This window comes from Taudactylus pleione, unplaced genomic scaffold (genome assembly GCF_031769625.1).
Source record: "Taudactylus pleione unplaced genomic scaffold, aTauple2 ptg000179l, whole genome shotgun sequence".
NCBI classification, from domain to species: domain Eukaryota; kingdom Metazoa; phylum Chordata; class Amphibia; order Anura; family Myobatrachidae; genus Taudactylus; species Taudactylus pleione.
In genome coordinates this window covers 11,553,055-11,577,997 of record NW_028284581.1, presented here as the reverse complement: position 1 = coordinate 11,577,997, position 24,943 = coordinate 11,553,055, and the positions used below count along the sequence as shown (strand labels likewise).

Genomic DNA, 24,943 nt, shown 5'->3' with positions numbered 1-24,943 from the left:
ACTTAAAAAAAATATATTATTATTTTTTTACTCTGGAGCAGATGGGCAGTACTTTAATCAGCAGCATACATCAGCACAGCCAATGGAGTCTGGCCACAGGCTACTACAGCCACGTTAAGCAGAGTAGCACAGTATACATTAGCGTGCAGTCTTCCCCCTACCCTACAATCACTTAACAGCACAGCCAATGGAGTCTCTGGAGTCTTTTGACAACTTTGCAGAGTTCTGCGCAGCGTGCGTGCTGATCAACAAATGGCGCCGAGTCCCGGGCGCGGCACCTTATATAGAGGCCGAACGTCATCCAAGTCTCGCGAGAATTCCGACGAACGGGAGGATAACATTCGGCCTCGAAGTGGGATCCGAGTCAGGCGGGAACACCCTAGCAGCGGCTCGGGTGGACTCGGATGCCCGCTGTTCGGAGCGGTTTGGATTCCACACTTTCCGAACCGCTCATTCCTAATTTACACCCTACATTCCTGCACCACATCAATTACACCTTCATGTACCTGTCTCACATAATTTACACCTTCATGTACCTGTCCCAAATAATTTACACCTCCATGTACCTGTCCCACATCATTTACACCTTCATATACCTGTCCCAAATAATTTACACCTCCACGTACCTGTCCCACATCATTTACACCACCACATATCAGTCTCAAATCATTTACACCTCCATATACCTGTCCCACATCAATTACACCTCCACATACATGTCCTACATCATTTACACCTCCACATACTAGTCCTACATCATTTACATCTCCACATACTAGTCCTACATCATTTACACCTCCACACATACCTGTCCCACATCATTTACACCTCCACATACCTGTCCTACATCATATACACCTCCACATACTAGTCCTACATCATTTACACCTCCAAACATACCTGTCCCACATCATTTACACCTCCACATACCAGTCCTACATCATTTACACCTCCACACATACCTGTCCCACATCATTTACACCTTCATGTACCTGTCCCACATAATTTACACCTCCATGTACCTGTTCCACCTCCACATACAGTATCAGTCCCACATCATTTAACCCATTATTTAGCTTTTTGGAGATAGTCACCTGAAAACTTAATCGGCCAAATTATGCTATTTAAACCCCTCCAAGTGCATGATTATTCATTAGGGGTTTTTCCATAGGTTCTGCATTGTGTTTTTACTTTTTTACCTTTAAAGTAAAGATTATCCCTATCATTCACTTTCTCAGGGGGTTGCACACACAAAAAAAGCAAATTTCCCCTGAAAAAGCAATGAGAGTTTGTACTTGATTGCAAATGGAATTTGTGGTGCGAGTTTGTCATGAGAACGGCTCACAGGTCCCAACTCGCACCTAATTGAATAGTCCCCAGAGTGTACGCACAAAGGTGCTGTTGTGATCGGGATAGACAGTATCAGAAATGCTGTGCAAAGTGATGAGCACTCCTGGGAGGTGACTAGAAATTAATACAAAAGTAGTCCGATCAATGAGTGTGTTATGGCCTGGGAGTGCCGCTGGCTGTGATGTGGTTGTAAACCATTGATGGTCGATGGCCACCAGGGCTGAATTTACCGGTATGCAACCTATGTGGCTGCCTAGGGCTCAGCGGGTCCCAAGGGGCCCGGCTCAAAATTCGGTCCTGGAGAACCTCCTGCACTGTCTGTGATGTCACCTGCTACTAGCACCAGCCGGGGAGAGAGGAGTCAAGGACAAACATACAGCAAGTGTAGTTGTAGCAACACGTCCAAGACCCTGCCCCTGGGGGAGGAGGAGGCGTAGTTGAAAGCCAGGGCCGGACCTATCGTTAGGCAGGATGGGGATGCTGCCCGTGATGAATGGATCGCCATGGTGAGGAGGGCGCCACTGGCAGTCAGTGACAGTGACTCACTGTTACTTACTTGGTCCCCCACTGTGCCGCTATTAAGGAGGCTGGACTGCTGGAGCTACTCGATGAACCATGCAGGTCTGCGGTATGATGGACAGGTAAGTTTGCTGGAGCTGGCGGCGTGGGGAGAAAGGCGCTGAACGGTGGGGGGGGGTCTAAGCTGAGAAATTTCTGTTCTGCGAGGAGAGAGAATCCATATGCTAAGAGGGGTCTGTGCTGAAAGGGAAGGGTAGGTCTGTGCTATGAGGGTCTATGCTGAGAGGGGTCTATTCTGTGAGGAGAGGGAGTCTACAGTATATGGTAAGAGGGGTCTGTGAGGGCAGGGGGGTCTGCGCTGAAAGGAAAGGGTGGATCTCTGCTGTGAGGGTTCATGCTGAGAGGGGTCTGTGAGGGGAGGTCTGAGGTCTGTGCTGTGATGGGTGGGGGGTCTGGGCTGTGAGGGTAGATGGGTCTGTGCTTTAGGGGAGGGGGGTCTGTGCTTTGAGGGGAGGGGGTCTGTGTGAGGGGAGTTTAGGTCTAAAATGAAGTGGGCTGCAGGATCTGTGACCCGTGACAACAAGGGGGGGGAGCAAGGTTTAGAACATGGGGCCTAGAGTGTACCCTCGCAGGCTTGCTTCGCTCGCCACAGGTTACTATTCCCACTCCAAGTCCACATGGATAGTAAAAGCGGAGTGAAAATATAGTGCTATGGATTGTTTGAAGGAGGGGGCCGCAAAGCGGTATCTTGCCTAGGGCCTCCTGAGGTCTAAATCTGGCTCTGATGGCCACCCCTACAATTGAGCCAACAGTTCTCTGCCAGTACAGTGAACTGTTCTACTGAGCATACACAGTACTGAACACATTAAATCGCAGTACTGTGAAGCAGGTTGCAGAAAGAAGAACAGGAATCGCTGAGGACCTGTTTTTTTTTTATGTTTCAGATTGCTGGAGGGAGTCTGTGTTCCTGAATAACTTAAAAAATTATGTGATTTTTGCAAAGGAAATAGGCGATAGAAGTGGCAAGATTTCATATCCACATATGAATCTTTATGAATAGAGCCAAAACTGCCGACCTTCTCCCAGCGGCCAATGCAAAACTCTGCACCCTGGCATATACTATACAGGTGCATTAGGCAAAAGTAAGTGCATGAAGTCAGAAAACTGCATTGCACTGCTCTTTTGCACTAAATTCAAATTAACCTTAATGTTTGTACATTGCCTTATTATAATTATTGGGATAATAATAAAAAGAAAAAACACAGAACAGTGGATGCCTCCTTTATATTTAATTAGCAAGCAGCCAAAGTTAATCATAATTACGCAATACCACAACACACTACACTCTTTTCTCACAAAAGCTCTAAGGCAACAGGTAGCCTGGTTAAAACTGTTATGTTTTGGTTGACTGTAGCCTAGTAACATAATTAACACAACAAGCCATCTAACTACTACTGCTCTGTAGTGTGTAAAAATAGTACCATATTGTACAAATGAATGAACTAAATGTATTTCACCATTCCAAAATGTTCACATGTAATTTCAGTGTAAAAGTAATCCACATTATTTGTAATTATGCTAATGATGTACACCTTACACATTTTTGTATTTCCTTTTTTAATAAGTTTGGCAAAACATATATAGGTGGTATTATTGGGGGATGTAGTTAATATACCGACGGCCAGGATGATCCTTGCCATCGGAATCCCGACGTAGAAAGCCCGATATGGGATTAAAGATAGGCGTCCAAATACCGACGCCTATCTTTAGCCTGACACTGAAAGCCCGACAGCCGCCATCCTGAACGAAGGTAAGCGTTAGCCGTGTAGGGGGAGGGTTAGATTTAGGAACCCCCGGGGGGGATTAGGGTCAAGCACCCTCCCGGGAGTGTTAGGGTTAGGTTGAGGGTAGGGGGAGTTAGGGTTAGGGATCCCCCGGGAGGGCTAGGTTGAGGCACCCACAGGGGGGACTTAGGGGTATGCACCACCCCAGAGGGTTTTAGAGTTAGGCACCACCAAGGGAAGGTTAGGTTGAGGGTAGGGGGAGTTAGGGACCCCCTGGGAGGGCTAGGTTTAGGGTGCGGGGAGGGGTGGTTGGGTTTAGGCACCCCCAGGGGCGACTTAGGGTTATGCACCACCCCGGAGAGTTTTAGGGTTAGGCACCATCCTGGGAGTTTTAGGGTTAGGCACCACCAAGGGAGGGTTAGGGTTAGGGGGGGACAGGGGTAGGTGTAGCCTAATTAACTTCTCCTGTTGGGATCTCGGCTCATCAGGCTTCCGGCATTGGTATTTCACCCGGCGGCTATTCAGCCGCCAGTATATCAAACCCATCCCATTATTGGGCCTGTTACCAAGCACACATTGGTCAGTGGATATGAGGAGCCAGCTAAACTAAAGTATGATAATCTGCTATTTGCATTTATGTGCAATAGTAATCCTATCAAAATGGAGCATTAGTCATTTTTGGTCCATACACATTTCAATATCAACCAAATGTCCAATATTGGTTGCTACAGTAATTGCTATAGCGTAGTGTGTATGACTAGCATTTAGGCCTTTTTTGCAATGCGATCAGGGCATGTCAGTAGCGCCCATGATCGCATTGCTAAATGGGTTCATAGTGTCCGGATGTATCATCCGGGGCATGCAGGGACACGGACTCCGAAAGGAGCCGTCCTTGCGATGTCTCCGGAGAGCTGACGGCCAGTGCAGGGGGTGCTGCGCATGTGCAGTCCCGCGGACTGCACATGCACGGCTGCCATTGCCGGGGAGGGTTCCCGTGGATCCCTCCACCGGCTAATTATGCACAGTGTAGCCCATAGGCTACAGCGGCTAACGCCATCTTCAGATGACGTTAGCTGCGGTGGCCAATATCTGGAATGTATCACATTCCGGATATTGGTAAATTTGGCAACATCTATGGGGGAGGCGTCTGCCAGCGGTAATAGAGGGATCACAGCAGGTATCGGAGATACCGGCTGCGGTCCCTCCTTAATACATCTGGGGGATACTTAATATTTGCGGTAAACCCCCCAGGGATTATACCTCAAATATACTTTGATAAATGGGCCCCTTAACCACTTAACTGGCTAATATTTTTTCCAAAAAACAGCTCAGAAATGGCCAGTTTTCTTTGGTTGAATTAGTTAAAGAATATCTATTTAACATCCATCGCGACTGTACATTTCTACATATTGCTCCTCTCTGCAGCCACCAGGGTGGGTATACACTGGTGCAGGGTGCTCCTTTCACTGCATTTCCCTGGCCGGCCGAGGGAGGATACTGGGGGAGGAGTCGAATGTGCAGAGGGGCCGTGAGGTCCCTCTGAGACTGATGGCTGCTGGAAGATTATCTTTAAGCAGCTGCCCACTAGGTGCTTCTGATTGGCCGCATCAGAGAGATCTCTCTCCAAGGCTGGATACATCTCCCCTTCTGTTGTATGGAGCTTCTGATGGTTGCGACAGAGGAAGGACTAATACTAACATTAGCATAAAGTCGCAGATTCAATAACAAATGGTGTATTGAACCTTGAACAGGTTTACAACAAGCAGTATTCCTTGATTTTTGTAACATTTCTTAGGTGACGTAAGCACTGGCGTATCTATAATGGGTGCAGGGTGTGAGGTGCAAGCAGGACCCTGGGTACAGGGGGGCCCACACCGCACACCAGAGGTGAAAGGATGCCATGCACATGTGTGTGTCTTCTGAACACCATAGAAAGAGGCTGGCGGCAGCCCATCAGCTGGAGAAGCACTGGACAAGATGTGCAATGGGGGCGTGTCGAGCAGCCATGAACCCATTTTCATGTGGGCACCTTTGGCGTATGCGCAAAGTCCCGAGTCCCCCCATCAAAATTTTGAGAAGTAAGTCTGAAAGATTCTGGATGACCTGGGTCAGAACTTGATATTGGTCTGGGAAAAGCTAGACTGAGTTACAAGATATAAATGTATGGGACTGTTATACTGTACTGGCCACCAGCAACACCAGTAGCTCAGCTGCTATAGGCAAGCTAGTTGTGGCCTTCACCTTTACCAGAATTGAATGTTGCCCACAGGTCTGGTGCACATTACTAGTATAGACGCTGACAAGTATGGTTACTTAGTGACAAGTGAAAGGGCAAGAGAATTCAGATAGACTGAGTCATAGAGAAACATCCTAAAGTGGTTCAAATTCAGCAGGGAAACTATTTAAGTCAGGCAGGGCAGACAGCAAAGAATAATGGTCAGGAATATAGGAAATGTCAGCGACATTAACCAATAAGACAACTGTACACAGTTCAGGAAGCAAAACCTATAATGGTCATTTGGCTGTCAGGCTTGGAGTACCAGTATATGACTTTAACGGGATGTGGTTACCAACCCGCTGGTCGGGCGCTCAGTATACCGGTGCCAGAGTCCCAACAGCAGTCAGAATCCTGGCACCAGAATCCCGACTGTAAGTATTAGGGTTAAAGGGAGGTTAATGGTTAGGGGCTAGAATTAGCCACCAGGGTTAGGGTTAGGATGCGGGGGGGATAGTTAGGATTAGGCTGCAAGGGGTGCGGGTTAGGCTGCAGGAAAGGTTAATTAGGGTTAGGACAGTTACCTAATTGGGTCGGGATTCTGACTATCGGGATGCCGCTGCCTGTATTCTGACCGCCGGCATCCCGACCACCGGGCCCTCCTGTACCCAACTCGACTTTAAGTAATGCAAATACAGTCCCATGATCATGCATGGTAACGTTTCATGCAGACCATAAAAAGTCCATAACGGCAACTACTAAAAAGATACGTAAAATATAAGTATCTTACATCAACGTAGAGATTCTTTTTATCTGATAAACAGAGGTTTTCTTACAGTGTAGTAGAATATATGTATAATTATATATATATATATATATATATATATATATATATATATCTATATCGTTATTTTACTTTGTATGAAATGGATAAGGAAATAACACAGATTGTACTTCTAATTATGCCTAATTATGCCCTTTTGGATGTTCACATATTCAGTCCAACCCTGTAAATATCCCCAAGCATTTATTTAACTAATTTTGACCAGATATGTGTGCTTATTGGCTTTTTATATCCAAGTTTAGTGGAGAGCACAAAAAAGCATTACAGTGTTCAATCAACCATATCATGGGAAATTAATGTAGTGTGAAAGCTTGTACTCACATTATTATGACACTAATTTGATCAGGGAGGAACAAGTTGGATAGCCGAGGATTTGGAAGTTCAGATGGTTATACCACAAATGAAAACATGAAAAACTGATTTATTGTTCCATAGTTAAAACCGTCACTAGCTGGATTCAATACCAATTTGTATCATGATCAGTGCTAATGATCATACATGAAGGTACTGAAGGTGGTTTGTGGTGGTTATTGTAACTATGAAACAATAAATTAATTTTTAACACTCACAGATCCTTTAAATGAAGGTTCCAGACAGTACAGTATCATCGTTTCAGTCTACACGACTTTTATCAAGAACAATGGAAGTAGTGAAAAAACACTACAGGGGCACCACAGCGAGGAAGCTCAAGAGGAAGCCAAGGAAATACAGGGTACATTGTGCAAACAGGACATTGCTAATTGCCATGTTCTGCAGCTGGGGAAGGGTGCATATGGAGGCTACGGAAATATGCACAGGTGCCCCACCCTCGGGGACATGCTGCTGATAATGGTTATGGTATAAATCTCTCATCAATGATCCTCCTGCCCTTCCCTGCACATCCCAGCGGCTGGGCCTCAGCCAGCTGCAGGGCAGCAGCAGTAGGGTTTGTGGTGACACTGGGGAGATGAAGGGGGCAGGAGTGAAAAGCAGGAGGTTGTGATGAGATGCAGGGGACTGAGGTGACATGGTGTAGGTTGTTATGAGATGCCGGGGACTGTGGCAAGATGAAATTGCTCCCATGCAAAGCTAGGGCAGGTAGCTAGTATATCTATCTGTCTATCTATCATCAGCATGTTTTTATATGCAATGGCAAAAAGACTATAAATAAATATAGTAAAGGGCGCTGTGACAAGTTGCTGCCCCAAGCAGCTGCAGAACAGAGGTATTTAATCTGCACGAAATGTGTAACAAAAGATAAAGGCAGCACTTCAGAAAAGTGTGTAAACATTTAATTCTACAAATCACATGAAAAATAATAAAAATAAAACAATTACAATAAAATGAGTTGTAAGCATATATTCAAACAACAACGGATGAATCCTGAAAAGGCATGCATGTATTTACACCAAATAGGCATCAAATATAGTATGAATAAAATCCAAGCACCACACATGAGTCTTTGAATGGTAAATGTCCCACAAAGAGAAAATGGTGGAATTACCGGCTGATATGAAATCTCAAGGTTGTCCTTAATTAGCAATGGTCCCACACTGAGGCTCGCAAACAGGGTTGATGGTGGCCCAGAGCGCACGCGCGGCGTGCACCCTGCACATGCACGAGCCTCAGAGCGAGCACAAAAAGCACTCGCTCCATGGCTCACTACAAAAGGGGCGGCTGTCGATGTTGATTGACAGCTCGCCCCGTTTTGTAGGCGTGGCTGGGGGGTGGCTTCACAAATGGAGGCGTTCCCAGGCGAACGCCTGCCGTTTGTGGGCGGCCCCAGTGATGTCAGTGAGAGAGCCTCTGGCTCTATTAGAGCCAGATCCTCTCTGGGGCTTGCGGCCATGAGATCCTACCACAAGGGTCTCGTCGCAAGCCCGATGGTCGCGATGGTCTTGACCATCGCGACCATCATCCTGGCCGCTCGCAATAGCTGTGGGTGGTAACCCACAGCTATGTGAGTGGCCAGGAGGCCGCAACTAAAAAAAACAGCACCCGCCCTGATTCAGAGCACTCGCTTTTTGCGAGCGCCTCTGAATCAGGCCCTGAGTTCAAAGGAATAATGAATGAATATATGAAAAGTCAGTTATTTGTAATCTAGGGTACTTTACTTAGCCGGACTTGTTCCCGGAGGTTATAATCCAGAATTGAAGGGGCCTATTCATCATTACATAATTATCACTAGTGCTAATTATGTTTTAAACTCGCTGCGAGTTTAAAAGAATGTTTTGTAGGCATTCATCATGCCTCTCTAACAAAAGTATCACTTCCGAAAAGCTGCTCTTTTTGCGGAGTCAACCTTTCAGAAAGTGATACTTTTCCCATTTATCTGTGCTGTCTCCGTTCCCAGCCGGCTGCCTCTGCCCATTATCTCCCCTCTCCCAACCCGCCGCCTCTGACTCCCTCCTCTCCCCCAATGTCTCCTCTCTCTGAGCGCCCCTGCCCGTAACCTGTCCCCGGTTTCTCCACTCTCCCTGCTCCTGCCGGCACTTGCTCATCGCATCTCTCCTCTCACTGGCTGCATCTTCTCCCCGTGTCATGTCTCCCCCTCACTGCCCCGGCTGATTCCTCCAGTGTCTCGATAACCCCTCCCCCCCTTGCGGGTGTCCGACACTGCTACATCTGTAGACAAAAATTTTTTTTGTGTTGAGTACAGGCGGCTGCTGCTGTTCCGGCCTTGCCTCCTCTCTGTGCAGTTTGTTCAGCAAACTGTGTCCCGCCCACAGTAATGGGGTAGCGTACCGGCCACAAATTTCTTAATGGTACGTCGTGCTGCCATATTTGCACCGCTGTGTTGGACATTATAGGGTTTAACATGATTCTAGTCACTGTTATACAGACCAGTCAAAATTTTAAAAAGTACACACTACTTAGGGTTGTAATGGGTGGAAATTTCACTATATACAATAAATTGCAATTGCTCATCTAAAACGTCTATGTTTGAACAAAAGCTGCAATGTTCTCTCTCTGTGCTACCAGGCATGTTTCGGATTAGAAAGTGTTAGCTTTCGTATTTTAACTAAGTCTTTGAACACAAATGACTGATGGTGCCCCACTTGGCTTTCAGGCTTAAACAGTAACTCGAAATCATGCAGACACATTTCCTGTATGTACAATCATACCGATGCCCACACATTACTGACCTCAGGTCACGGCATTCCCGTAGTCTCACTAAACTACATCATCATAGTTATAAGCAAATAACGCATTGTCGACCTCCATAAGAGTTCTGGGAAAACAAAGTTAAGTTTGTTTTTAACATTGGTAGATTAATTATTAACTATGACTTTCATTTTAAGAATGGCTACTTTTTTTTACTTTGCACATTCCATAGATTAATTATCAGATCTGGCACCTCACAGTGATAGCTGCCAATTGTAGCTACAACATTTATCCTGATTCTCAGACATAACTGTGAATTCATGCATTTAACTTTCATATCTGCAAAATGAGTAATACAGTATCAAAATGTCTTTTCTTTCTATACAAGAGTGTTTGTAACTTACGGGTTGTCAAGATGTTTATGACTTTAATATTTAATAACAAACAAAATGTCCACTTACTTTCATTGTGTGCTGGTTCTCTGTTATATTTTCTGTTTTCTGTCTTTGAGATTAAATTAATAGTTATCTTAATACATGAACAACTTAATTCTTAGTGTGTAAGTGTTAGAGGGATGTGGGAGAGGTGTAAATCTGCTTCCGTGCAGGTGTAGTCAGCAGCCTACTATGCGACGCACCCTCTCAACTTCAACCGTATGTGTAACAGACAGCCCTGATATGCAGGCCGGACACAGAAGAACAGTGAGTGAGTGCTATCTCACCCCTGTGTCAAATGCAATGGCCTACCGGCCTGAAACTATACAAAATAGGGATTTCAGGATTAAATGGAAATCATCCCTGGCACCTTTGGCCTCAGATCCCGAGTTTCACATCTGGGTACTTACGCACCAGACAATGGCGTAACTATAAATTTTGCTCCCCCATGCCAAAAAAGTTTCAGGCACCCCCCTCCCAAAGATCAAACACACCCAAAGACGATGTTTAAGGTGTGTGGTTACATGATACAGTAACGTGCCTTACACATTATGACATACTAAGTAATGCCACTTATAACACAGTGTGCCACACCGGAATGCCCCTTACAACACATTATGCCACACTGGAATGCCCATTACAACACATTATACCACACAGCAGTGCCCCTTACACATGCCACACAATAATGCCACGTATAACACATAATGACATACAGTAATGCCCTTATAACAAATTTATGCCATGCTGTAATGCCCCTATTTCACATTATGCCACACTGTAATGCCACATACAACACATTATGCCATACAGTAATGCCAAATACAACACATTATGCCACACAGTAATGCCCCTTACACATTATGCCACACAGTAATGTCCCTAATAGCACATTGTGCACACAGTAATGTCAAATACACATTATGCCAAACAGTAATGCCCATTACATCCCACCCTGACAGATCTACTTCACCCACCCTCCTCTCTGCTCCTGCCAGTCTGTCACCTCAGCTCAAAACAGGTTGCACAGTTTTTATGTCCGTGTAGAACCAGATTATTGGGAACATAGTTTATAACCTGTAAACTGCGTGTATCAAGTTAATGCCCCTTATACAGTGCCCCCCGTAGTTGTTCCCCAAAATGCAATGTCCCCTATACTAGTGCCCCTTACGCAATGCCCCCTGTAAAAGTGCCCCTTATGCAATGCCCCCTGTAGTAGTGCCCATTATGAAGGGCCCCCTGTGGTTGTGCCCATTAAAGTAGTGCCCCCTGTAGTTGTGCCCCATATGCAATGCCCCCTATACTAGTGCCCCTTATACAATGCCCCCTGTAGTAGTGCCCATTATGCAGGGCCCCCTGTAATTGTGCCCATTAAAGTAGTGCCCCCTGTAGTTGTGCCCATATGCAGTGCCCCCTTTTAGTAGTGCCCCCTGTAGTTGTGCCACTTTTTGTAGTGCCCCCTGTAGTTGTGCCCCTTCTAATAGTGCCCCTTTTAGTAGTGCCCTCTGTGGTTGTGCATCTTTTAGTAGTGCCCCCATAGTTGTGCCCCTTTTAGTAGTGCCCCCTGTAGTTATGCCTCTTTTAGTAGTGCCCCCTGTAGTTGTGTCCCTTTTAGTAGTGCCCCCTGTAGTTGTGCCCCTTTTAGTAGTGCCCCCTGTAGTTGTGCCCCTTCTAATAGTGCCCCTTCTAGTAGTGCCCCCTGTAGTTGTGCCCCTTCAAGTAGTGCCCCTTCTAGTAGTGCCCTCTGTAGTTGTGCCCCTTTTAGTAGTGCCCCTGTAGTTGTGCCCCTTTTAGTAGTGCTCGCTGTAGTTGTGCCCCTCAAGTGGTGCCCCCTGTAGTTGTGGCCTCTCCAAACCTCTCCCCCACCCGTACTTACCTGACTCTGCACGCTGTCATCCGGGCTGTCTCTCCCGCTGCCACACGACTGGATCTAAATAGATCCAGGAGACGCGGCTGCGCAGGTTCCCCAGGTCGCGGGTGACGTCATGACGTCACCGCACACTGCATTACTGGGAACGCTGGCCTCTGAAGTGATCGGAGGCTTCCTTAGCCTCCGATCACTTCAGAGGCCAGCGCTCACAGTTGCAGTGGCGTAACCACTGCCTCCGTCGCCCCCAAGCTACCCGGCGCATCCAAGCCACCGCGGGGGCTGCGGGGGCAGTAGTTACGCCACTGGCACCAGATGAAATCTCGACCTTGCACCGGAGCGAAATACCCACTGTCCACCCAGAAAACAAGAAAGACACAAAGAGACGGTACAAATACAAAGGTTCTCACCGGGGGTTATTCTTGATACTTTGGGAAAAATGTAACTTGGTTTTGCCTTTAACATAACAATAACATTCTGATAGCAGTGGAGTATGTAGTGTAACTGTGGTGACACAGCTGTATTTGCAGTCTCTCTCACAGTTTTCGTTCAGGAGACACTCAGTGGCACATCCTTCTCTCATAAAGGACAGAGCTGGAAGACTTGCGGACACTCCACACATGCGCAGTAGCCAGTGGCGTAACTTCATCCCAAGTGCCCGGAGGCAAGATAAATGTTGGTGCCCCCCCCAAATTAAAATTTACCAACTCCCCAGCACCTATGCCAGCCCCAGCTGCCACCACTTCCCTATGCAGTTCCTTTATACAGTGCCCACCGTAGTGGTCCCCTTATGCAGGCCCTTTATTCAGTGCCCACCTATGTAGTGCCCTCCAGTAATGGTCCCCCTATGCAGAGCCCCCAGTAGTGATCCCCCTATGCAGTGCCACAGTAGTGGTCCCCCTATGCAGTGCCCCCAGTAGTGGTCCCCTATGCAGTTCCCCCAGTAGTGGTCCCCCTATGCAGTGCCCCTTATACAGTGCCCCCCAGTAATGGTCCCCCTATGCAGTGCCTCTAGTAGTGCCCTTTATACAGTGCCCTCAGTAGTGATCCCCCTATGCAGTGCTTCTAGTAGTGCCCTGTATACAGTGCCCTCAGTAGTGGTCCCCCTATGCAGTGCCCCTTATACAGTGCCCCCCAGTAATGGTCCCCCTATGCAGTGCCTCTAGTAGTGCCCTTTATACAGTTCCCTCAGTAATGGTCCCCCTATTCAGTGCCTCTAGTATTGCCCTTTATACAGTGCCTTCAGTAGTGGTCCCCCTATGAAGTGCCTCCAGCAGTGCCCCCAGTAGTGGTTCCCCATGCAGTGCCCTCAGTAGTGGCCCTTCCTATGCAATTCCCCTTATACAGTGCCCCATTATGTAATGCCCCCAGTAGTTGGTCCCCCCCTATGCAGTGCCCCGTTATGTAGTGACCTCCATTAGTTGGTCCCCCCTATACAGTGCCCCGTTATGTAATGCCCCCAGTAGTTGGTCCCCCTATGCAGTGCCCCATTATGCAGTGCCCCCAGTAGTGTCCCCCCCTATGCAGTGCCCCATTATGTAATGTCCCCAGCAGTTGGTCCCCTCTATGCAGTGCCCCTTACTTACCTGAATCCCAGTTACTGCGCCCACCACGTCTGCTCCTCTGTCCTCTCCAACGCGGAACTATGGGAGAAACGTCATGACGTCTCTCCCATCACCACTGCGGGAGCCGGAAGGCGGAGCTCATGAGCTCACGGCTCCCTCCGTGGATAAATAGGCTAATGAGAGTCTATCTGACTCTCATTGGCTGCTAAAACAAACACATCACTGGTGGCGCCACTGGCGATGTGTTTGTTACTGATCGGAGGGCAGGGGGGGTTTCTGTTTACTCAGAAACACCCCCTGAATGCGTGTCGGGTGCTCAGGCGGGTCGCGGCGGTCACATGCTACGTGACGTTTGCGACCTCCGGCAGCAGCAAATCATGGAGGTGGAGCGCCGCGCTCCTTCTCCATGCAGCTCCACCTCAGAAGTGCCCGGGATGGCCGGGTGACAATGGAGTCAGGTGCCCCTTTTCAGGGCTGGCGCCCTGCGGCATGTGACTCCATTGTCTCCGGAAGTTCCACCGCTGTTGCCAGTAGCGCATTCATGCTGGCCAGGTTAGAGGTTTGGCTGTGATTCGACTCTGGCAGTGCGGGGTTCCGGCAGCTCAGAGGAGACAGCCCAGAGCGCTCTTCTCCAACAGCCTGGAGGTCTGTCATCAACTATCCAATTAGAACTGATTTGTTTGATTGGCTAAAGTGTAAATAATGAATTGATATTTTGTATTTAGACCTTGTAGGGGTTAGGAAATTAGATTACTGATGATCAGTCCTCCCAGACACACGCTCCACTGCGCTCTGTTTTAGAAGGAAGGTGCATTGCTGGGTGGGAGGGAAGGGGGGTTGGTAACAGAGGGTCATCCTTTGCCACTGAGGGGAGTGGGAGAGGGGTTCTACTCCCAAAATTTTTTTATTTACACTAGGGGAAGACAGTTATACATTTATTTAGTGACACATGGAGGGGGGTTGCCGATGCAGGTGGGCTTATGAACACTTGTGGGTGGGTAAGTTTGTTCCATTGGGATATATCATCACTAGGGGAGTAATGCTAATGGGGATCTGCTGCTAGAGAATTAATTGACACTGGGGGGTGCAAGGTAATTTTGTAATGGGGCCTATGGACACAGTGGGGGAAGGTGGGTACGAGACACCCCCAAGGCGTATTTTTTTAAATTGTTTTTATTGAATCATATGCATCAGACAAAGTACTTGACAAGTACAGTATATCGCTTACAACATGTAAGAATTAATACAGTGATCATAATGATACAACAGTATTTTGAAGAACTTGAGAAAGCGGGGCATGTAACATACAGTAATAGAATCTCACATAAGAAAAGTGTGGACATATAATCACAATATTATTAAAAACAACTTTTCCATGTGAAATGTTTGGCACATAAACAGATTATGATGCAGTGCTTCCGCCACCTCAGTTATCTAATTTTCCAAACCATAAATGGGAACGATGTGCATATTTAAGTATTTATTATAAAATATGTTCTAAACTTATTAAAATATTTAAAAAAAAATAACAATTTCTCAATGAATTATACAATATTCTTTTCATGGTTTCATAGGAAGTTTTGCCTAGGGTTAATCAGGCTGCGCATGCGCCGTTACATTTGCAAAAGTGGTGCATGCGCAGCACTGATTACAGCTGCGGTAATTCTGTGTGTCCCCCAACCCCCCTCCCCCCTCCGCTCCCCTATCCCACCTTCCTGGCTGTCTGTTACAGGCTGCAGCCGCGGACCCTGACCTCCCATTTGAGTATTTTTATTTTATTTTATTATAAACGTTATTGTTTCGTTTTTTTTAACTGTACTGTGGTCTGCCGGGAGAACACAGTCAGAGCAGCAGCCGGAGCCGGAGGAGGGACCAGGGAGCGACGGAGGGAGCCGAGGAGGTAAGTATAACCCGCTGTACGCCACCTGAGAGTGGCGTATAGTAACGCCATCAAATTCTTAAAATACTTAATTTTCGGAATTTGATGAATAGCCTAATTTCTACATCCCCATACTAATGTATAGGGAGTGTGGAAATTAACACAGACGGACTTAACCAAGAGATATCAGTGATATCTCCTGTGTTAAGTGTGTTAATGAATACTAAAAAAACCTTTAATTACTGTCCTTAAAACCGTTATTTTAGTGTTGATGAATAGGCCCCAATAACTACTATTGGAGCACATTGTCTGAAAGAGGGGACTTCTCTCTTTCATATAAGGGTATCTCCATAAGTGTTCTGGCCAGTACGGGTGAGATAGAACAAATTCAGTGTTCAAGACCATATATTGAGAATGTAATTTTTCCATAGTGCAGGATTATATAGCCTGGGGACTCCCCTCTTTCAAATATGGGTGTCCCGACATGTGCAGTTGTCATTACTGAAACATATGTACCGACGCTTGGGAAGCCGTCTGACAAAATCCTGGCATCTAAATCCTGAGTTGGGACTAAAGATAGGTGTCTAAATACCAATGCCTATCTTTAGCCTGATGCTGGAATCCTGACAGATGGCTTCCCGAACGAAGGTAAGCGGGGAATGTTAGAAGTTAGCCGCAGGGTGGGGAGGATTAGGTTTAGGCACCCCCCCGGGGGGACTTAGGGCTAGGCATCCCCCAGGGAGGGTTAGAATTATTTGGGGAAGGGGGAGGGTTAGGCACGCCCCCCCCTTCCCGGATGGTTAGGTTTAGGGTGCGGGAGGGGCGGTTAGGTTTAGGCCCCCCTGGGGGGATTTGGGGTAAGGCACCACTCCGGGAGTATTAGGGCTAGGCACCCCCAAGGGAGGGTTACAGTTTTGGGGGGGGTAGGGCTAGCCTATTTACCTGCCCCGTCTGGAGTCTGCGGCTTCGGCCTTCCAGCGTTGGCATTTCACCCGGCAGCTATACAGCCGCTGGGATTTCATACCCAATCCAGAGAGTCATATTAGGAGTTATGTACCACAACCTAAATCTAAACATTGGAGAAGTTGCCCATACCAACCAATCAGTTTCTACTAGGGGTGAGCGGGTTCGGATTTCTGAAATCCGAACCCCCCCGAGCCCCCCGATCCGAGTCAGATCCGAGTCAGGCTCGACTTTTCCCGCCTGACTCGGATCTGAAATCGAGGCAAAACGTCATCATCCCGCCTTCCGAGTCTCGCGGGTTTTGGAACCTATATAAGGTACCCGCGTCGGCGCCATTTTCTCACTCGGCTGTGGACAGTGAAGAAGGAGGGTGGGAGTTAGGGCTGGCTGGGCTGTGTAGTGTAGTGTAGTGTAGTGCAGAGTAGTGTTGTGCTGTGCTGTGCTGCGCTGTGCTGCTGTTGTCCACTACTTCAAAGTCCATAGGGGCTGGCTGTGTTGTGCTGTGCTGCTGTTGTTAATAGGGGCTGTGTCCACTACTTCAAAGTCCATAGGGGCTGGCTGGACTGTGTTGTGCAGTCAGTTCTCCATAGGGGCTGTGTCCACTCCAAAGTCCTGTGCAGTGTCCCAGTCCTAAAGGGGTGCTGTAGTGTTGTCCAGGGGTGCTCTGTCCATCAGGGGTGCTCCCCCCAAGTGCTAAAAAAATAATATTTTTTGTGTGTTTGTGAATTGTGTGCGCAGTAGCCGCACGTGCATCAACAAAGTAGTGCCAAGCGTGCGCCTGTGTCATAAGTAAAGGGCCGGCTGGCTTGACCGTTAAAGGGTGCTGTAACCCCCAAAGTACACTCCAAACCAAAAAAATATATATTTTCTGTGTTTGTGAATTGTGTGCGCAGTAGCCGCACGTGCATCAACAAAGTAGTGCCAAGCGTGCGCCTGTGTCATAAGTAAAGGGCCGGCTGGCTTGACCGTTAAAGGGTGCTGTAACCCCCAAAGTACACTCCAGTCCAAACCAAAAAAAAAATTATTTTGTGTGTTTGTGAATTGTGTGCGCAGTAGCCGCACGTGCATCAACAAAGTAGTGCCAAGCGTGCGCCTGTGTCATAAGTAAAGGGCCGGCTGGCTTGACCGTTAAAGGGTGCTGTAACCCCCAAAGTACACTCCAAACCAAAAATATATATATATTCTGTGTTTGTGAATTGTGTGCGCAGTAGCCGCACGTGCATCAACAAAGGAGCAGCGCCAAGCGTGCGCCTGTGTCCCATAAGTAAAGAGCCGGCTGGCTCATTTCTTAAAGGCTGGTGTAACCCACAAAGTGCACTACTCTCCAGCAAAAATAAAAAAATATTTTCTGTGTTTATCCGCACGTATATATCAAATCGATATAACATAAATGGAGGACCAAACTTTCTCCGATAAAAATAAAATAGAGAAAGATCAAGAACCACTTCCTCCTAGTGCTGAAGCTGCTGCCACTAGTCATGACATAGACGATAACATGCCATCAACGTCGTCTGCCAAGGCCGATGCCCAATGTCATAATAGAGGGCACATACAATCCCAAATGACAAAGTTCAGGAAAATGACCTTGAAAAAAACATTTAAATCAGCTGAAGAGAAACGTAAACTTGCCAATATGCCATTTACGACACGGAGTGGCAAGGAACGGCTAAGGTCGATCCCTAGTATGTTCATGACTAGTGGTTCAGCTTCACATGATGATGGAAGCCCTCCTCCCACTAAAAAAATCAAAAGAGTTAAGCTGGCAAAAGCACAGCGAAGAACTGTGCTTTCTAAGAAGATATCACAAATCCCCAAGGAGAGCCCAAGTGTGGTGGTGGTTGCGATGCCTGACCTTCCCAGCAGTGGACGGGAAGAGGTGGCTCTTTCCACCATTTGCACGCCCCCTGCAAGTGCTGAAAGGAGCACCCACAGTCCACTTGCTGATATGCAAATTGAAGATGTCACTGTTGAAGTACAACAGGATGAGGATACTGGTGTAGCTGGCGCTGAGGAGGAAGTTGGCGAGGAGGATTCTGATGGTGATGTGGTTTGTTTAAATCAGGCTCCGGGGGAGACAGTTGTTGTCCGTGGGATGAAAAAGCCCATCACGGTCATGCCTGGGCAGAAGACCAAACATTCCACCTCTTTGGTCTGGCAATATTTCTATCCAAATCCGGACAACAACTGTCTTGCCATATGTACCTTATTTAAAGGTGGAATAAGTAGGGGTAGGGACGTTAACCACCTAGGAACATCCTCCCTTATACGGCACCTGCAGCGCGTTCATAATAAGTTACTGTCAAGTTCAGAAACTTTGGCTAAGACCGTAAGCAGTCCAGGGACACCTAAATCCTGTTGTCCTGTTGTATCCAAGCGCCTGCAAACCACACCGTCAACTCCCTCCTCGTCAATTTCCTCCTTAGTCAGGATCGGAAGTAGTCCTGCAGGCCATGTCACTGGCATGACTGACTCTCCTATCCCGGATTCCTCCGGAGGATCCTGCATTGCTACGCCTCCTGCTGCCGCTGCTGCTGTTGCTGCTGCTGGGAGTCGTTCATCATCCCAGAGAGGAAGTAGGAACACCACTACTTTTACTAAACAATTGACCCTCCAACAGTCCATAGCGAGGAGGATGAAGTACGACAGCAGTCATCCTGAAGCAAAACGTATAACTGAGGCCTTGACTGCTATGTTGGTGTTAGACGTGCGTCCGGTATCCGCCATTAGTGCAGTGGGATTTAGACAATTGATGGAGGTAGTGTGTCCCCGGTTCCAAATCCCATCTAGATTCCACTTCACTAGGCAGGCGATACCGAGACTGTACAGAAACATCAGAAAAAGTGTCCTCAGTGTCCTGAAAAATGCCGTTGTACACAATGTCCACTTAACCACGGACATGTGGTCAAGTGGAACAGGGCAGACTAAGGACTACTGTGACAGCCCACTGGGTAGATGTATCACCTTACGCAGCAACAGCAGCAGCGTCACCAGTCGCAGCATCTCAGAAATGCCAGCTCGTTCCAAGGCAGGCTACGCTGTGTATCACCGGTTTCAGTAAGAGGCACACCGCCGACAACCTCTTAGAGAAACTGAGGGAAATCATCGCCCAGTGGCTTACCCCACTTAGACTCTCCTGGGGATTTGTGATATCTGACAATGCCACCAATATTGTGCGGGCATTACATCTGGGCAAATTCCAGCACGTCCCATGTTTTGCTCACACAATAAACTTGGTGGTGCAGAATTTTCTGAAAAGCGACAGGGGCGTGCAGGAGACGCTTTGGGTGGCCCGAAAAATTTCTGGCCACTTTCGCCATTCAGCGACTGCGTGCCGAAGACTGGAGCGCCAGCAAACACTCTTGAACCTGCCCCGCCATCACCTGAAGCAAGAGGTTGTGACGCGGTGGAACTCAACCCTCTATATGCTTCAGAGGATGGAGGAGCAGCAAAAGGCCATTCAAGCCTATACATCCACCTATGACATAGGCAAAGGAGGGGGTATGCACCTGACTCAAGCGCAGTGGAGAATGATTTCCATGTTGTGCAAGGTTCTCCAGCCCTTCGAACTTGCCACATGTGAAGTCAGTTCAAACACTGCCAGCTTGAGTCAGGTCATTCCCCTCATCAGGCTTTTGCAGAAGCAGCTGGAGAAAGTGAAGGAGGAGCTAAGACGGAGCGATTCCGCTCGGCATGTGGGACTTGTGGATGAAGCCCTTCATTCGCTTTGCCAGGATTCCAGGGTGGTCAATCTGTTGAAATCAGACCACTACATTTTGGCCACCGTGCTCGATCCTAGGTTTAAAGCCTATGTGGTGTCTCTCTTTCCGGCCGACACAAGCCTGCAGAGGTGCAAAGACCTGCTGGTGAACACACTGTCAGCTGAAGCTGAACGTGACACGTCAACAGCTCCTTCTTCATTTTCTCCCGCAACTGGGGCTGCCAGGAAAAAACTTAGGTATCCTAAGCAACCCGCTGGCGGTGATGCAGGGCAGGCAGGACCAAGTTTGGACATCTGGTCCGGACTGAAGGACCTGGCAACAATTTCTGACATGTCTACTGTCACTGCATATGATACTGTCACCATTGACAGAATGGTGGAGGATTACATCGGTGATAGCATCCACGTAGGCATGTCAGACAGTCCATACCTGTACTGGCAGGAAAAAGAGGCAATTTGGAGGCCCCTGTACAAACTGGCTCTATTTTACCTGAGTTGCCCCCCCTCCAGTGTGTACTCCGAAAGAGTGTTTAGTGCAGCCGGGAACCTTGTCAGCGAAAGGCGTAGGAGGTTGCTTCCACAGAATGTGGAGAAGATGATGTTCATCAAAATGAATTATCAGCTCTTCCAGGGAGACCAGCCTCCAGAACGTACAGAGGGACCTGTGGTGGTGGATTCAAGTGGGGACGAGTTAATACTTTGTGAGGATGAGGAATCGGTGGATGAGGAGGATGAGGATGACATCTTGCCTCCGTAGAGCCAGTTTGTGCAGGGACAGATTAATTGCCAGCTTGTTTTGTGGGGGCCCAAACGAACCAATCATTTCAGCCACAGTCGTGTGGCAGACCCTGGCGCTGAACTGATTGGTTTGTTAAAGTGTGCATGTCCTGTTTATACAACATAAGGGTGGGTTGGAGGGCCCAAGGACAATTCCATCTTGCACCTCTTTTTTTTCTTTGCATTATGTACAGTTTGGGGCCTAGTTTTTCAAACTGCCATCCTGTCTGCCACTGCAGTATCACGCCTAGATGGGTCACGTGTTTGTGCCGCCCACTCGTGTCGCTTAGCATAGTCATCCAGCTACCTCGGTGCAACCTTTTGGACATAAAAACACTATTGTGAGGTGTGAGGTGTTCAGAATAGACTGGAAATGAGTGGAAATTAAGGTTATTGAGGTTAATAATAGCATAGGAGCAGAAAAACCTACAAATTCTGTGATTTTAGCTGTTTTTATGCTTTTTTTCAAAAAAATACAGATCCAAAACACAAAACCCAGAACCCAAAACACGGAAGGGTGGTTTTGGCAAAACCAATCCAGATCCAAAACACGAAGAAAGATCCAGATCCAAAACCAAAACACAAAACACGAAAAGTGGCCGGTGCACACCCCTAGCTTCTACCTATCATTTTATAGACTATACTTGATAAATTGTAGCTAGAAGCTAATTGGATGCAATGGGAAGCATCTCCATTCGTCCACTTCACGCTATAGAAGGTTTGATAAATTTCCCCCTCTGTCAGGTAATCACTGGTGATTTCCAAACAATTTCTTCAATATTTAGTTCAGTTGTTATGTATGTTTTTTCTATATTGGGTTTATTTGATTTTTTTGTTTATGGTACATTAGTTATACAATACTAGGTGTATTAGGTTTTAGGTTATATATGTACCCTGAGGCTGTATGTTTGCCTCAAATATTGTAACCCTTTTTGGGGTGGGTTATTAGACCTTTCCCACATGTTCCCGGAGTTACTTTAGGGTATCATTTCTAGTTGTGACCCTCCTGTGTGCCACTGGTATTTTTTGATGTATCCTGGACCCAGGTTGAGTGGCATGGGCTAGAATGGCGCCTTCGGGCCCTCGCCTTATTATTATTCGTAATTCTCTGCTTTGTTAGTGCCATGGGCCATGGGTGTTTGCACACTTTTTCAGATATTTTTTTTCTATTTTTGTTTTATAACTTATATTATTGGATTTATTCCTAGTATGTTGTTATAATTTTGGTTAGATGTACTGTATGTTGGTCTCGGTTTTAGCCATGAGATCTCCCAACATTGGGTAACATGTCCTTTCAATGTATGTTCACAACATCACTGTTTATTACTATTCTAATATTTTTATTTTTCTATATTATGCGATTCTATGCTGTTGTAAGTGCTGTGCCTTCTTATAATTTTGTATGTATGTGTTGTGTGTAAAATGTAAAAATTCAATAAATAACACTCAATTAAAAAAAAAAAATTCAATATTTAATAAAAGGGGCTCCCTTTTTAAAAAGTGAGTGCCCCCCACGGTTGCAGTTGTCATCATGGTGATGATAGGGCACATTGTGCCTGTCTGTCCTTATATGGAAAATGTGTATATCCGTAGTGCAGTGCAATATTGACTGGTAATCATAAGTCATCACCAGACAATGGGGGGAATTAAATTCCGCTTGATATGCCGCACCCAGTTGTGCACACATCAGATACTTACGGTAGTGCCGACATCGCAAGTTTCCCCTCGCATCTCTATGGAGTGCAAGGGAAAACTGGCGATGCTGGCAGATCGCTATGTCATGTTCCGGAACAGCACATCGAGTTGATCTCTAAAGTTATGGAACCAAGACTGGTTGAGATCTTTCAGCAATCCCTGGTCTCCATGATTTTGCTGTAATATAGTGGTTAATCCCTGGTGATCACACTGATCACCAGGCAATATTGTCTATGTGGACAGTCCCATCTTTCAAATGAGAGTGCCTCCATCTTTCTACGTACTATGGTGAGGGAGATATAAGGCCCGTGGATGGAGATAAAAGTACCAACCAATCAGCTCCTAACTTTAATTTTTCAAACACAGCCTGTAACATGACAGTTAGGAGCTGATTGGCTGGTACTTTATTTCCATCCACTTTATCTCATTCCAAGGCTTAGTACTTAGACCCCTTAAAGGGGGACATATATCAAACCTTGGACAGAGATAAAGTGGAGAGAGATAAAGTACCAACCAATCAGCTCCTAACTGTCATGTTACAGGCTGTGTTTGAAAAAATGACAGAAGCTGATTGGTTTAATTCCTACTCTGTTCTACTCCAATTATTTCTATATATTTTTTTCACAAAATTGATGTTGTGCATACGCATAATGTGACGTCATCCCTTTCTGATTTGACGCCCTGGACACCCATCCCTCAGGACTGGTGGGGGTAAGGTCATTTATTTTCCTGTATTCGGGGAGAACAAGTGGATCTTCTCCTCTGCAGTTTTAAGTATATGTGGAGGATGGATTTCACTCATTCTCTGCAGCACAGTGGTTAGGGGTCTAATTATTGTAAATGTTGCACTAGAAAGTTTGTGTTTATAATTATTATTATTTTTTTTCAGTGCTTGTGCTTACCTCTTATTCCCGACGTTTGCAAGTACAATTTAATTAATTGACATTAGTTTAGTGATCATATACTGAAGATTTTGTTTTTGTTTCCCCCTTCGTAACTTAGAAGAATTATTTATGTATTCAGAACTATGCATTTTATCTTAACAGAAAAAAACTGTTCCATCAACTTCCATGATAAACACTTTAAGATTCATTATAATGTTTAACAGTGTTATGGTTAATGCCGGACAGGTATGGTTATTTTGTAGTGTAAAGATGATAATGAAATGTTGAGTATACTAATAGAAATCTTTATTTTATTATTTGTCAATAGTCACCAACAGAGGATGTAAGTATAAACGCTTTAGAATTGGCAATGCAATAATATACAAATATTTCCTATAATTAGGGATAGCCTTTTTCTAATATGTACCATGCATTATTAGACTGGATGTTTAACTATATTGATTGTTATGAATCCTTATTTACATATTTCACCATTGGCCAAATCAGTTTATTCAAAATCACCAAAATTATTTTCTGATTGCTATCATTTTGAATTAAGCAAACTTATAGGACATATTTGTAATTATCCCTAATCATAGGATCTGCATGAACTAAAGTCGTAATGGTGGTAGATGGATATCTATAAGTATTTTCTTCTGCAATGCACCATTGATAGAAGCATGGCAGATATGATTATATATATATAATGTCAGAAACGGACCGGCACTCTTCTCATATATTGTAGTTGGCTCTGGTGCCCTCTGGAATAAGTATGTAAAAAGTTGATACAAACAGGCAGCGGCACTCGGAGGCTTTTTCAATTTTAGAATCGTGTATTCACACCGAGTACATAACCAATGTTTCGGGGAACAGATACTTCTTGACAAAGGGACGACTGTGCCCCGAAACGTTGGTTAAGTATTTATATATATATATGTCTAAAATGTACATTGAAAAACAGGTAATGCAGAATTGTGTATAATAGTATAATACGATAATATCCTGGGAACTGCAAAAACAGTTCTATGGTTAAATGTTTTAAAAAAGGTGGCATGGGTATTACTATTAACAGGTAATCAGACATTTTCTTTAATGTTCTAAACTGTAGAAGAATTATTATCTTCATGGACCGTGAGACGTGCTCTTAGAAATCTTATAAGCCTTTATTTTATAATACTGTTATTTAATTCTATATGGGGCCTATGTGTCAAATAATATTTGTGGGATACCTGCAAATATTAAGATTTCACTGAATGTGCCCAGGGCCGGTGCAAGGTTTCTAGGCGTCCTAGGCAAAACTTCATTCTACCATCCCTGTTCCCCCCAAAATCCTCAACCTAGCCATTTACATATACATCGAGGGGG

General features: G+C 46.1%; 1 protein-coding gene across 3 annotated transcripts in view; it reads left to right on the top strand.

The window, feature by feature from the left end:
- The window catches only part of DCDC2 (doublecortin domain containing 2), a 253,246-nt gene that overhangs the window by 40,770 nt on the left and 187,533 nt on the right, over nucleotides 1–24,943 (top strand). For 2 of the 3 annotated variants that reach the window (XM_088475856.1, XM_088475854.1), the window contains exon 3: nucleotides 23,907–23,921. The exons of the other annotated variant lie outside the window; for it this stretch is intronic. In XM_088475856.1, the coding sequence (XP_088331982.1) occupies nucleotides 23,907–23,921 (15 nt within the window). The remainder of the gene's footprint in view (nucleotides 1–23,906; nucleotides 23,922–24,943) is intronic. 3 annotated transcript variants of the gene reach the window in all.